Raw genomic sequence first — 12925 nt, forward strand, 5'->3', positions numbered from 1 at the left:
CAAAAACATGTTTCCAGCTCTTAAGACCTGAATTTTAGGTCGTAACTTCTTGGCCCCTCCACTTGCTTACTACTGAACAACTTTTAGCTTGGTTTTGGAGAGCAAAAAGACAGAGGGCAAAAATATATAAGATCTGTATTACAGGCTTTCCAAACACAGCCTTTCTTAGTCCACTGAAACTTAACAGTGGGATCTATTAGCTCAGACAAGCCAAACTTACAATACAATACACGTCAGCATGAAGGACAGGGCTTGCAAAGCAAAGCTCCCCTCATTTTCCCTCATCTTTCTGTTCTTCTACATCTGCATGACTTAGACTATAGGAAAACTTAAGAAAACAAACTAACGCCTAGTCCCTTCCTCTTTTTCCCTTTAAGTCCTCACCCCCCTGACAAAATCAAACAGGAGGAAAATGGTCTTCCTACACCTGAACCCTTTGTTCGTTATTTTGCAGTTCATCAAAAATTAACATCCGGTTACTGGAGCTTCCTCTCTCTTTGCCAAGGTGCTACAGAAGTAATTTGTACCAAGGAGACACCTACGTGATATTTCTACATGCCTCACACCTCCCTGACCTGAAGAGAGTTTAACCCATTGAACTCCAGCCAGTGGTGATCATGAAGCTGAAATGTAGTGGCGCATAATGTCCTTAACAAGTTTAGCAAAAATGTTGCACATCCAGAAAGATTTCCTAAGACCAGGCAGATGCTTTCCCATTGGTTTGCTACCAAAGTCCCAGCCTCAAAATTTGCTAGTCAGACATGACCTATTTTGTCACAATGACTTTTCACAGCCTCATGTCTGTTTTATTTATTTTAAAAAAGATTCTCCAATTTTCTAACAGCATGACTGTTTGTACACATACTTCTGCATCCATCTATAGAGACAGGCTTAAATTAATGCTTCAGTTTTACAGCGCTTCAATATGTGAGTCGTCATCTCCAGGAAGATGGGTGATAACAGTATGTATGCACATCATCTGTAACAAGATTAGAGAAAATATTGCCATGTCTGTGCATAATATAAGTACATGCTGAAGTCTCTCTCTTTTGTTAGGATGCTGTAATAAGGATGGAAGTGCTCTTGTGTTTAACACAAAAGCATGCCAAACGTTCTACAAAATTGGCTATACTGTATGTGTCCTATGACACAGCACCCTGTTTCAGTCCCACAAACTTACAGAAACTTAGTCTCCCTCAGCTCCTGAGATTCCCAGCCATACAATCGCCTTCCTGCCTCCTTCCTCTCTGCCTATATGTCTTTGTTTTCCTCACAAAGCATAGTTCAGTGGATTTCCTGTGCCTCCTCACAAGCTATTACCCTTAAAGAAAGATTGCTTGGCTGCACTAAGGGTCTTTCTCAAAACCGAAGAAAGCAGGAGGAAGAATTGCAGTCAGCCAAGATATATGCTCAGTTCACCAGGAAAAGGTGGAAGGAAGCATGTAGACTGTTACCTCTGAGCTCGTAAATTCTGAGCTAGTTACTAATCTCCTCCACCTCTTCCTCATCCTCCCTGATCTGCTTCACCATTTTTCTGCAGCTCCTTTGTTCCTTCGGCCAGCAGGCTGCTGCTCACTCCTTCCATCTTCATTCTCCCTGTTTCTCCAGGCGCTCTCCCAAGCAGCTCCTTTAACTCATGCTCTTCTAACCCACTCACCCCTGAATCTTCTCTGGTATTCCCTGCAAGACCCAAGGTCCTGCTTCTCTTTTACTTTCTTGTTTATTCTGTGATTCCCTTCTCTTTCATTTCCTAGTTGCCAGAGGACCAGGTTCTCAGCCCCTCCCGATCCTTCCTGTCCTGCCTGTGAGTCTTCGAAGCTTTTGGAAACGTAAAACTCTGGACAGAGGACAGTGTCAGGACTGTGCTAGGACTGCCTGCACCAGGATTTCACTTTTCTGATAAGCATGTGTGTTCATTCTGCACGTGGTTGTACATTTTAAGTCAGGGAGATTTTTTCTGTGACACAGGGATTCTGCACCAGGCACCGCACTGCAACAGCATCACCAATGAAACTGCTTCCATTCCTAGGTAGGTGAAATCTCTTTCCCTGAGGAGTGAATGGCAGGTAGGAAGGCAGGGGGTTCCAGCAAGAAGGAATAAGCAGGTTGGAAATGGTACAAAGCTGCTGGGTACTCAGGACTGAAAGTCCTCATAGATTTGATCAGTGCTGCTGCTGGATTTGATAACCACATGGTTAGGATCATCCCAAACCAGAATCTCACAAATGCCCGTCTTTATCTCACTGGGAGCTTTGTTCTATAAAAAAGAGGCATTTTGGGTTTGAATTTTGGTTATTTTCTCTCTGTCTGCTTGGGAAATTTTTTTATTTCAGAAGTTATGAACAGTGAAATGACAACAGAATCCCACAGGTTTCTGTTTTCATCTCTGGAAGACAGATCTCAACAAGAGCGGTAAAAGATGAAACTTGGTGATATTTAAATTTATATGGATTGTTAAGAACTATGTGTTATTTGTAGCTTGTTCTTTTGGTTTTGCTTGGGTTTTTTCATGAAATTTTAGTCTGTCCAAGAAAACAACACCTCAGTAAGATTTCCTGATGGAATGAAGCATGTAATTGTAAAAGTAGGGTAGCAAATACCCCGAATAGTCTTTGGGTAGGGAAAAGCAGAACTGGAGGGGAAGACAGCACCCTAAAGGGTCTCTGTGTTCTGCAACTTTAGTCATGTCCTGCTAACAATTTCTTTATTTAAGTAAAAAAACTTATTTTCCTTTCTGATTTAACTGCCTGACTTCTAACCTATTACAGGGTGTGTATAACTGTCTTGTTGGGTGCTAGTTTTCTCAAAGGGAGAGTTTCCCTGGAGTCTTTGTGTTGAAAAACATATGCATTCATACAATGGGAAAGTAGCTCTACCATTTACAAATCAGCTACCAGATTAAAAAAAAAAATAGAAGACAATACTTTAATAATGTGAAAATGGTATTTAAAGAAATTGAAGAATTTGGTCAAGTTTTTAAACCTTAAAGTTACAATGCTGTAAATACTATGTAACACATCATTTTAATCTCTTAAGCCATACATATGTGTTAGCTACACAAGTATGGAAGTGCTTGTAAAAATAAAACCTCTGCCCAGGGGAACTCTCTTTGGTATTTTTCATTCGATATGTGTAGGGCAGTTTGGATTACACTCAATACATAATTCAGAGTGCAAATAAATGTCCATCTTTTACTGGAAAGTGCTAGAGAGCTCTGAAAGCCTTTCAAATATTTTCCCCAGACCACTGAGTAACTTCCACATTGTTTACCAAATTTATACTGGTTGAGCATGTACAAAAGTTCTATGGTGTCTGCTGCTTTACCAAAGAAGTTAGTGAGCCTTGCCTCATTCTGCAATATCTGTCATGATAGTAAATTTACTGGAATGCACCAACATACCATTTGCCCAGATCTGATTTTATTGCTCAGAATAAAGTTTTTAGATAAAGAAACACATCTGATTTTCCTTTGTTCCAGTTCTTTTTGCCAGTCTGCTGGACTATGGCTGCACTACTGTAAGCTGCAACATGGTATGCCACAAGGATGCCAGATGTGAAGTTCGGGATGGGATAACAGGCTGCTATTGCACCCAAGGATATACAGGAAATGGCGTAGAATCCTGTTATGGTAAACAGATTTTATCTGTATACATTTCTGTTATGTGTTTGCTTGAAGATCTTACTCAAGAGCCCATCATCTGAAGGATTAAACTTTGTGCCACACCACCTTACACTAACGTGTTCTCAAAGCCAAAAGTTTTAGCAGTTTCTGAGAAATTCTACAGCTTATTCTTAGTCCATTATTTTAATACAGCCTACTGTGCCTACTTCTCTGATTTAGCTGCAGCAATTTCCCTCATGACTCAGGACTTCTGATGTTCGGAGTTGCATGGCTGCTATTTTACAGATCTCACATCTCATACACACACAAAACACTTGGCTGCTCTTCCCAGGAGCTGATTGTGATCAAAAAATACAGTCCTTAGGCTATTCTGGAATACTCAGGCAGTGTGTGTGTCAGAAAGACGTGCCTGTGTGTGAGGCTGCCTATCTTTGGCCTGTATCTGGAGCAAAGCTACAGTAGTTGCTCTGTCACACAGTGACCCTTCTGCAGAAGAAAAGGAGAATCTGGAAAAGGAGAGAAGTGCCATGGGCTGAAAGGAAAATGGATTTAATGAAGCAGGCAAAATAATACTAATAGCAATATAAAGTATGCAAAGTTATACTCAACCCAGTGAATGTACAGTGGTCACCAAAAAAAAAAAAAAAAAAAAAAAAAAAAAAAATTAGTCCTCACATCATCAGATTTTCCCCTTTATAATGAACATGAGGTTTATGTTCTGGGAGAATCTTGTGAGCCAGCTAAGATCAGTTGCCCTTTCTGACTTGAAACTGCTACCAGCCTGCTGACCCTGTCTGGCCTCTGATTCTGTTCTAGAGAAAATAGGACAGAGGTCAAGGGTAATTTTTCCGCTACAGCTGCTTGCAAGGGAATTATACCAGAAACCCTGTGGAGGGGTCTGCCTCTGGGTACCTCTATCTTGCATCCAAAGGATACTTCCTTTACCTTAATATTTGAGTTCTTATTAACAGTTCCAGTACTTCTTTCCACTGTTAGATATAGTTATGTCCAGCTGCGGGCAGGCTGAAATTCAGATGAATCTTGCTAGTTATGAATATTCATCCTCTGTTGAATCACATTTTGTGTTTCATGAACCCTGGGAAATTTAGCAGCTACAGAGGCAGTTTTGTTTGGTATATGCACAGATAAGCAGCTCATCTTCAGCTGGGATTTTTATAGCTCATTTGTTGTGGTATACTTTGAAGTGTGCTTGTTTTAGGAAAATCTGGAATGTGAAAACCCTTATCTTGAGAAAGCTGCCTACCCTTTCATAAACTGGAAACGCTTGTAGATAAATATAACTGGCTAAAATAATAAATGGTAAGGAATCACAAAAATCACAAAATTACTTTGGAAGAGATTTCTGGAGGTCATCTGGTCCAGCTCTGCACTTGGAGCAGGCCCAGTTTAGAAAAGGTTGCTCAGTGCCTTGTCCATCGGAGTTTTGAGTATCTCCAAGGATAAAGGTTGCACAGCTCTCTGGTCCCTGTTCCAGGGCCTGAGTATCATAATTTTAAACATTTTTCCTGATCCCTATTTCCTTTTGTTACAGCTTGTAACTTTTGCCACTCATGCACTTACTGATGTACATTTGTAATAATATTTTTGCTTTATCTCTTCTATAAAACTCTATGACCTCCATTACATAGCTGTGATTTACCCTTTACCTTCTATTCCTAAGGCTGTATTCATTAAGTATATTTCTTGAATGTAATGCAAACCTTGCCCCTAAGTAGAAGTCCATCATTATTTGCCTATCAAGCTGGCGAGAAGAAAAAAAGAAGAAATGGCCTTCACCAGACTAGTATTGTATTTGTAGTTTTAGCACCATGTGCAAGCTGGTTGATTTGAAAGTTAAGTGTACACTAAGTCTGTAGTCAAGGGCCTGTGCTTGTGAATAATGCAAAGAAGAAGAAAACCAAGTCAATTTTTAACAGTACTACCTGGAACAAATCAAACCGTCATTAACTTCCCTACCATGATCTGGTATCCACTGTACATTTTCTGCACTCTTATAGAAAGTTGGGATTGTGAATCATCAGATTTACACTAAAGATATCTTTTGTTCTTTGCTGACATTACTGACATTCTTAAAACCATACATTGTATAAACACCCCCATTATTGTGTTATTTAATCCTTTGTGTGAGGATGGATTTATCTTACCTTCCATGTTCTTTTTTCTCATGCAGTATCTTTTTCTTACCTTGCCTTTTGCCTATATTTTCATAGGGGTATCTAGAGTCAAAATTCATAAAAACATTTATTGATCATTTAAAGGAAATTCAGTCCAGTGAAATATAGTCACATTTGTTGTGAATCAGTCATTTCTTAAGAATCATACTAAGCATTTGGAAATTCGATCTTCAAAATAGCATTTCCTGTGTCAGTACAGGGAAACCAGCTGCTAGAATTATTTGTGGTGCTTTGCAGTTGTGGCAACGGTTTGAGGCAAGCCTCATGTCAGGACACCAATGTTGTTTTTTTCTTGTAAAACACCTCAACAACCACCAAAGGCACTTACCTTCCAGCTAAGCAGTGCAACTTGTACCAGAACTATGTGTCTGTTGCTGCCAAAAGAGAGAGGAAGTTTCTCTAGAGCAGCACATTACATGGTCCATTATTACTATTGTGTAGTAACGCTTTAAAATAGCATACACAAGTAAAATAAATTTTAATTGGGTAGTCTCTAAAAGTTATTAGAATTGTAAGACAAACTCTATCACTTAGAAAAATGTCAAAGCCTCAGTTGTTTAATGATGTCTAATAATGTTTTGTGTGACAAAAGCAGCAGGCGTATCTGTTGTTCTAGAGGTAGCTACATAGTTTTCTTCTCTTAATAATATTAGGCTTTTACAATGATAGTCCAGTCACCTTCAAAGGAAATCACCATTTATGTGTCAATACAGGCATTTTCTGAAGAGTGCATATGGTATGTTGTGTGCACATATTTGCCCTTTTAGTTGTCTAGGTACATTGTGAGAGTTGTAATTATTGTCAACAACAGTAGTAATTTCACATAGTGTAGAAATAACTTCTCCATTGTGCTTATCCTGCTGGATAATTAAACCAGAGCATTGATCATTTTGAGGATTTATTCTGGAACAAGCAATTCAAATTCTTTCTCCTTGTAAAAATGTTGAACAAAAAATACTACCTTTCAGGTTAGTCCTCCTGAGCTTGTATAGCTGGAAAACTATCCCATTTATTTAGAGCTAGGTTCTCACTGTTTTAAAATAGTTTACATTTGTTTCTTTACTTTTTCTTGCTTATAACACCTCTTAAATACTGGTAAAAGTTATTTCTCTGCTAGCTCTGTCTTTTCAATGTGATACACTTAGACATTTTCCCTTGAGTTTACTGTGCTGCAAGAGGCAATAATGCCCTGTTACATTTAATTTCTAGCACCATTATTGATGAATCGTGAATCACTTATGTCAGCATACTTTAGGAATGGGGTTTGTTAGTTTTAACTTTGCTCCCTTTGCCAGCTGGCTAAGTGACTACAGAGAGCTCAGGATTATTGGATTTGCTGTGTATAGATAAAGACATATAGATATGAATTTAATTTCCTGGTGTCAAAGTCATGGCTTTTAAAATAATTATCCTCTTACAATCTTTCCCACAAGATTTCAAGCACTTTAAATTAGGTCATGTTTTGGACTTTCCGAAAGCACAGTTTGGCCAGTCTAACAAATAACTAATCTTCTTCACAATCTCATTGTCTTCAGTAAGAATTTGTGCTGGAATGCACAACTGATTGTAGGATCTGGCCTCTTATATATATTGGAATTATAACTTACATAGCAATAAATTCCTTCTGCACAGTATCTTTCAGAAAGCCATAAATGAGTCACCTTGTCAAGTTTTACACCTCTGAGGTATAAAATACTATCCAATTCTTCTTACTTCTTCTTTTGTATTTATATTCCTTGCTTTATGTAGTATAAAATGAAAAAGAATGGCCTCTGAAAATACAACTACTTGCCTTTTAGGACTCTGTACTCAGGCAGATGTGTACTCTGAATATAATGCATGAAGCTTTAGCTTAACATTATCATACACTTAATTGAAGTAACACATCTAGAGCTCTTGGCATAAAAATAAAAATACACCCAGATAAGACTGATTTATAGACAAGTTAACTTCCTGTCATGCAAAACTGCAATGGAGGTTTGAGAGCTAAATAGTGCATATTTGCCACTTTTATAAATCCACTTCTTTAAATGAAAAGATTTGGTCATATAAATTAGATGTTGCTCATAATCCCATCTTTCTTCCAAAAAGAAAATTAAAGGAAGCAAACAAAATTTCAGATCCTTTAGAGAAGATTGGGGTGGAAGCAGAACTTCATAGAAGCCAATATTTTATTTTTAAAAACAAAGGGAAAAATGAGTTGGCATCCCTGATGCTTTCCTAAGCAGCTCTGCTGTTTCAATACTGGCTGCTTCTTGATTGCTGACTGCCAATTTGCTGCTTTGCTGGCACACTGCAGGAAATTAAAGTAAACAGTGTGATCACAGTGTTTACTTTAACTTTGTAAAATAAGGAAGGAAAATGAAGCAGTGCTGTTTGTTCCAAGAGGGTAAGCAGGCAAGAAGGAAAAGTCTGAACACAATATCCCTCCCAGATATCCCCACACAATATTCCCTTGTAAATGTCACTTGCAAATTATACTGCAAAATTAATCAGTCTTACTTGTAAAATAGTTACAGCTCTTCCAGAAATACTAAGCAGTGACTTAAGGCTATCAGGGAAACTTTGTACAGAAGCAAGGCACTAACTCTCTTTCTGAAGAGCAGTGTAGGATTTATCATTTTCCAGAGGCAAAAAAACCACATCAGTGCAAAGTGGTATTTTATATCAAAATACACAATCCCTGTTAGAACACAGGGCAATTTGTGTAAACTCAGCTGAATCAAATTGAAAGCCTATTCAGTGTCTGAACATAAACATATTTTCTTGCTTTACTGAGGGTCATACAACCAACTCTCTGGCTTTTACCAGCTGTAAAAAGGAGCTTTTCTGCTCTAAGGTGATGTCATTGTGCCCCACCATCAATTTCTACTGCAGTCACTGAATTTATTTTGAATCACTGGTGTTACCATTGCCATTCTGCAGCACCTGATCAGTGCACAATGCATAGGAATTTTTACCTTTCAGATTAACATTACTCTGTGAAAACCACTGTGTATAATCACAACATTCTGTCCAGAAGTGTTCTTCAATAGAAAATGGTCTAATCTAAGTGCTGTTTCACCAAAGTAGTTTTGGGGTTTGTGGGGTTTTTTGTTACCACCGCAGGCATACATGACTGACTGTCACTTCTGCGTTTACCTAGTACTCTGAAATCACTGATATGGAAGATCCAACCCACACACTTCCTAAATTCATTTCACCACTATCAGTTACCACAAGCTACAAAAAAGGCAAATTGCAGCTGCTCCAGCATAACACAGCAGGACAAAGATATGTCTTACCCAAACACAAATAACAGGGCTCAGCACAGTGGCTGACAGCTTGGCAGACTTGGAATATGCTACGCAGGCAGACAAAGCAGACCACCTATTCCTAGCCCTTTTTATGTGTTCCTTTTAGCCTCTGGGCTCTTACCCCATTCTTCTTTACCCTTTTCCCTTTCCCTCCCCTTATCCTGTGTTTTCAGCCTCTGTTACTTCACCTCCACATTCTGCTGGATCTTTTACATCATTTCAGGGTGAAGCATGTTAAAACCAGAGTTCAGGCTGTATGAAAGGGCAGAAGTCATCTTCAGATTCAGAATTCCTGCTCAAGTTTCAGGTGTCTAGATTTTTGGTGATCCCAGGAAGTGCTAGGAGGCACCATCCTGTTTGTTGCGTATGTAGGCATTATTTTAACCGAGCTTATGCTTTCAGGATTCCTCTCCAGGGGAAAAAAAAAATTCTTTCCTTTCCTGTCTACACCACTTGTAATGTAGCTGAATGTTTTTCACCTTTGCTTGAAGGACAAAGATTTACTGCTGCACTGTGCATAGAATCGTTAAGGTTGGAAAAGACCTTTAAAATCATCAAGTCCAACTGTAACCCAGCTACCATGACCACTAAACTATGTCCTGGAGCACCACATCTACATGCTTCTTGAACACCTCCAGGGATGGTGACTGCACCACCTCCCTGGGCAGTCTGTTGCAATGTCTCACCACTCCCTTAGTAAGGAAGATTTTCCTAATGTCCAATCTAGACTTCCCCTGGCAGAACTTAAACCTATTTCCTCTCATCCTGTTGCTAGTTACTTGGGAGAAGAGATCAACACCAGCCTCACTAGAACCCCCTTCAGGTACTTGTAGAGAGCAGTAAGATCTCCCCTTAGCCTTCTTTTATCCAGACTAAACAACCCCAGCTCCCTCAGCTGCTCCTCATATGATATGCCCTCCAAACCCCTCACCAGCCTTGTTGCTCTTCTCTGGACACACTCCAGGACCTCAATGTCTTTCCTATACTGTGGTGCCTAGAACTGAACACAGTACTCAAGCTGTGGCCACACCAGGACCAAGTACAAGGGCACAATCCCTTGCCTAGTCCTTCTGGATGCACAGTTTTTGATACAGGCCTGTTGGCCCTCTTAGCCACCTGGGCACACTGCTAGCTCATGTTCAGCCTCCCATCCACCAGTACCCCCAGATCCTTTTCCACTGGGCTGCTTTCCAGCCACTCTTCCCCAAGTTTGTAGCATTGCTTGGAGTTGTGACCAAAGTGCACGACCTTGCACTTGATCTTGTTACACCTCATTTCATCAACCTCAGCCCATCCATTTAACCTGTCCAGATCTCTGAAATGCCTTCCTACCCTTGAGCAGATCAACACTCCCACTCAATTTAGTGTCACCTACAAACTTGCTGATGGTGCACTTGATCCCCTCATCCAAATCATTAATAAGGACATTAAACAGAGCTAGCCCAAATACCAAGCTCTGGGGCACACTGCTTATGACTGGCCACCAGCTGACTTTAACTCCATTTATCACAACTCTTTGGGCTTGTCATCTGGCACCTTCACAGTTAACCAAGACTGCTGATAGATGATGGAGAGTGTCTTGGCAAGCTCCTCTACCAGCTCCCTCAACATTCTTTGGTGAATCCCATCTGGCCCCATAGACTTGTGAGTGTCCAGGTGGCATAATAAGTTGTTGTCTGCTTCCTTCTGGATTATGGGGAGTTGATGCTACTCTCCATCCCTATCAGGAGGCTAAATACCATGAGAATAAGGGGTCTGACTGTTAAAGACTCAGGCAAAGAAGGCATTAAGTTCCTTAACCTTTTCCTCATCCTTGATAGCAATGTTCCCCCCCTGCATCCAATAAAGGGTAGATATTTTCCTTGGCTTTGTATTTGTTGCTAATGTATTTGTTGTCCAGTTGAGGTATCCTGAACCCACATTCTGAGTTAAAACTATAGGTAAATGATGAAATTGAAAAGCCTGGACAAATTGGCCAGGAGGATTTGGTCTTCTAGTTCATGACAATCCACCTGCCTGGGAAAGTGTGGGGGGGGTTAATATTTCAGGGGTTTTGGCCATTTGGGAACCTATAATTTTATGGATAGCTTTTGCTTTTTCATGAGCAAGATGTTACCGTTTTCCGTGAATTGGGAAGGATTTGATGTTTATATCCACAGATTGCTGGAGACAACCAACTGTTGAGTGGTTGCCTACCAGTAACAAAGGACTGATATGTTTGTGTTCCTGTAAACAGCCATAACCTTGGCTAACGCTGCAAGTCAAAAGAGGTTTTGAAGATTTTTAGTAACTGAAATTGCCTCTTGTAACTAGCCACTATCAAAAGTGTTTTAGTTGCTGCTTTTAAGACTAGATCAGGAATTTGGAGAGTGTGTTACAACTGTGCCTGGTGATGCATGAGAACATTAGTCAGAGGGAAAGCAGTACAGGACGTCTGAATTAACAATATAATCCTGCTGAATAAGACACAGTGGAGGCTGTCTTATTCCAGTTGTCATACCTATGTTAATAGCTGAGTCATAAAATTTTGTTTCACAGCATTTTATGCATTCTTGCTGCCAGTTCCAGTTTTCTTATTCATAAGAAATATATGCCTCCCGGTTTGTCATTTGAGTGAGATGGAGAGAAATCTTCAGAGGGTTAGCTCTCCTTCCTGCTGTCAGAAAACAGTTCACCTGGGCCAGAGATACAGTCCACTATAACTTGACCTTGACTTAAATAAGCCTTGAACCAAGCACAAGATAGATTTATTGCATTCACAGATTTGGGGGGAAGGCAACTCTGTCTTTTTTTTTGGGGTTGCTTTGTTTTGTTTTGTTTATATTTACTTGAACTGGTGCTTCAAGCATAACTAAAATACAATAATGCATTCTTTGAGTGGGCCAGGAAAAAAAGTTCTTGTTACATCTTTAATTGTATCCAGTCTTTTTCTTAAATTAGTCCTGTTTGCATCTAAAAAAAAGAGTTTTAAAAATGTGTAATGATGTGGTAGAGAACAGTTATTTGTCTCTCTCAATAATGTACTCAAGCTTTCAAGCTGATCAGTTACATATGGATGGTTTCTTATTTGTTTAATTCAAAATGTGTTTTAAGTCTTACCAAATAATTCTCATTTTCTTTCTTGAGAAAATACTTTTTTTTTCATCCTGTTTTGTGGTACTGCAAATCAAACAATATGTTGCATATTTAGAGGATGTGGGAAAATTCATCTGAGGAGCTTTAGACTTATTGTTTCTGTCTGCTTACTTTGTGTCTAGCAGAGATAGAATTTACTTCCTGTGTCTCTAGCATCTGGAGCAGTCACAAAAGGCCTAATGATAAGAATACATTCTTCTCACTGGCTAGTCTGAAGTCAAAGGATTGTTGATATTTCCAGAACATGTGTACTTATACGTGTATATTACATACACAAATTTGTGTACACAGGGACATAAACATGAGTAGACATGTTTGGAAAGCAACCTTTTCTATGAAAAATATAAAGCAATCCCAAAATGATCAGTTTTTCCCATTCTGTGATTGTATGGATGCAATTAGCTTCTGTTAAGGGAAAAACAGGATTTACTGGGAAGAAATTGCTACTATAAATTCTGGTTCTTTGAGATATTTATTGTACCTAGGTTTGCACACAGTCTAGGTTTGCACACAGTAGAGACCCCTATATCTATCAGATTCTGCAGTTGCCTTTGGGGCCATGAAGTTAGTGTTATCCACGTAACAAGGAAAGCATCATAAGGATTTACACACATAAGAGACAGTGATATCATTTCTGCACAGCAGAGTATGCCATCAATCTTTGCTTCTGTTCAATA

General features: G+C 39.4%; 1 protein-coding gene across 2 annotated transcripts in view; it reads left to right on the plus strand.

Moving 5' to 3' along the window:
• Positions 1–1715: 1715 nt before the first annotated feature.
• The window catches only part of ADGRL4 (adhesion G protein-coupled receptor L4), a 74370-nt gene continuing 63160 nt past the window's right edge, over positions 1716–12925 (plus strand). For both annotated transcript variants that reach the window (XM_054165270.1, XM_054165271.1), the window contains exons 1-2: positions 1716–2029; positions 3479–3628. In XM_054165270.1, the coding sequence (XP_054021245.1) occupies positions 2008–2029; positions 3479–3628 (172 nt within the window). In that variant the 5' untranslated portion in view covers positions 1716–2007. The remainder of the gene's footprint in view (positions 2030–3478; positions 3629–12925) is intronic.

This window comes from Dryobates pubescens, chromosome 11, assembly GCF_014839835.1.
Source record: "Dryobates pubescens isolate bDryPub1 chromosome 11, bDryPub1.pri, whole genome shotgun sequence".
Taxonomy (NCBI): domain Eukaryota; kingdom Metazoa; phylum Chordata; class Aves; order Piciformes; family Picidae; genus Dryobates; species Dryobates pubescens.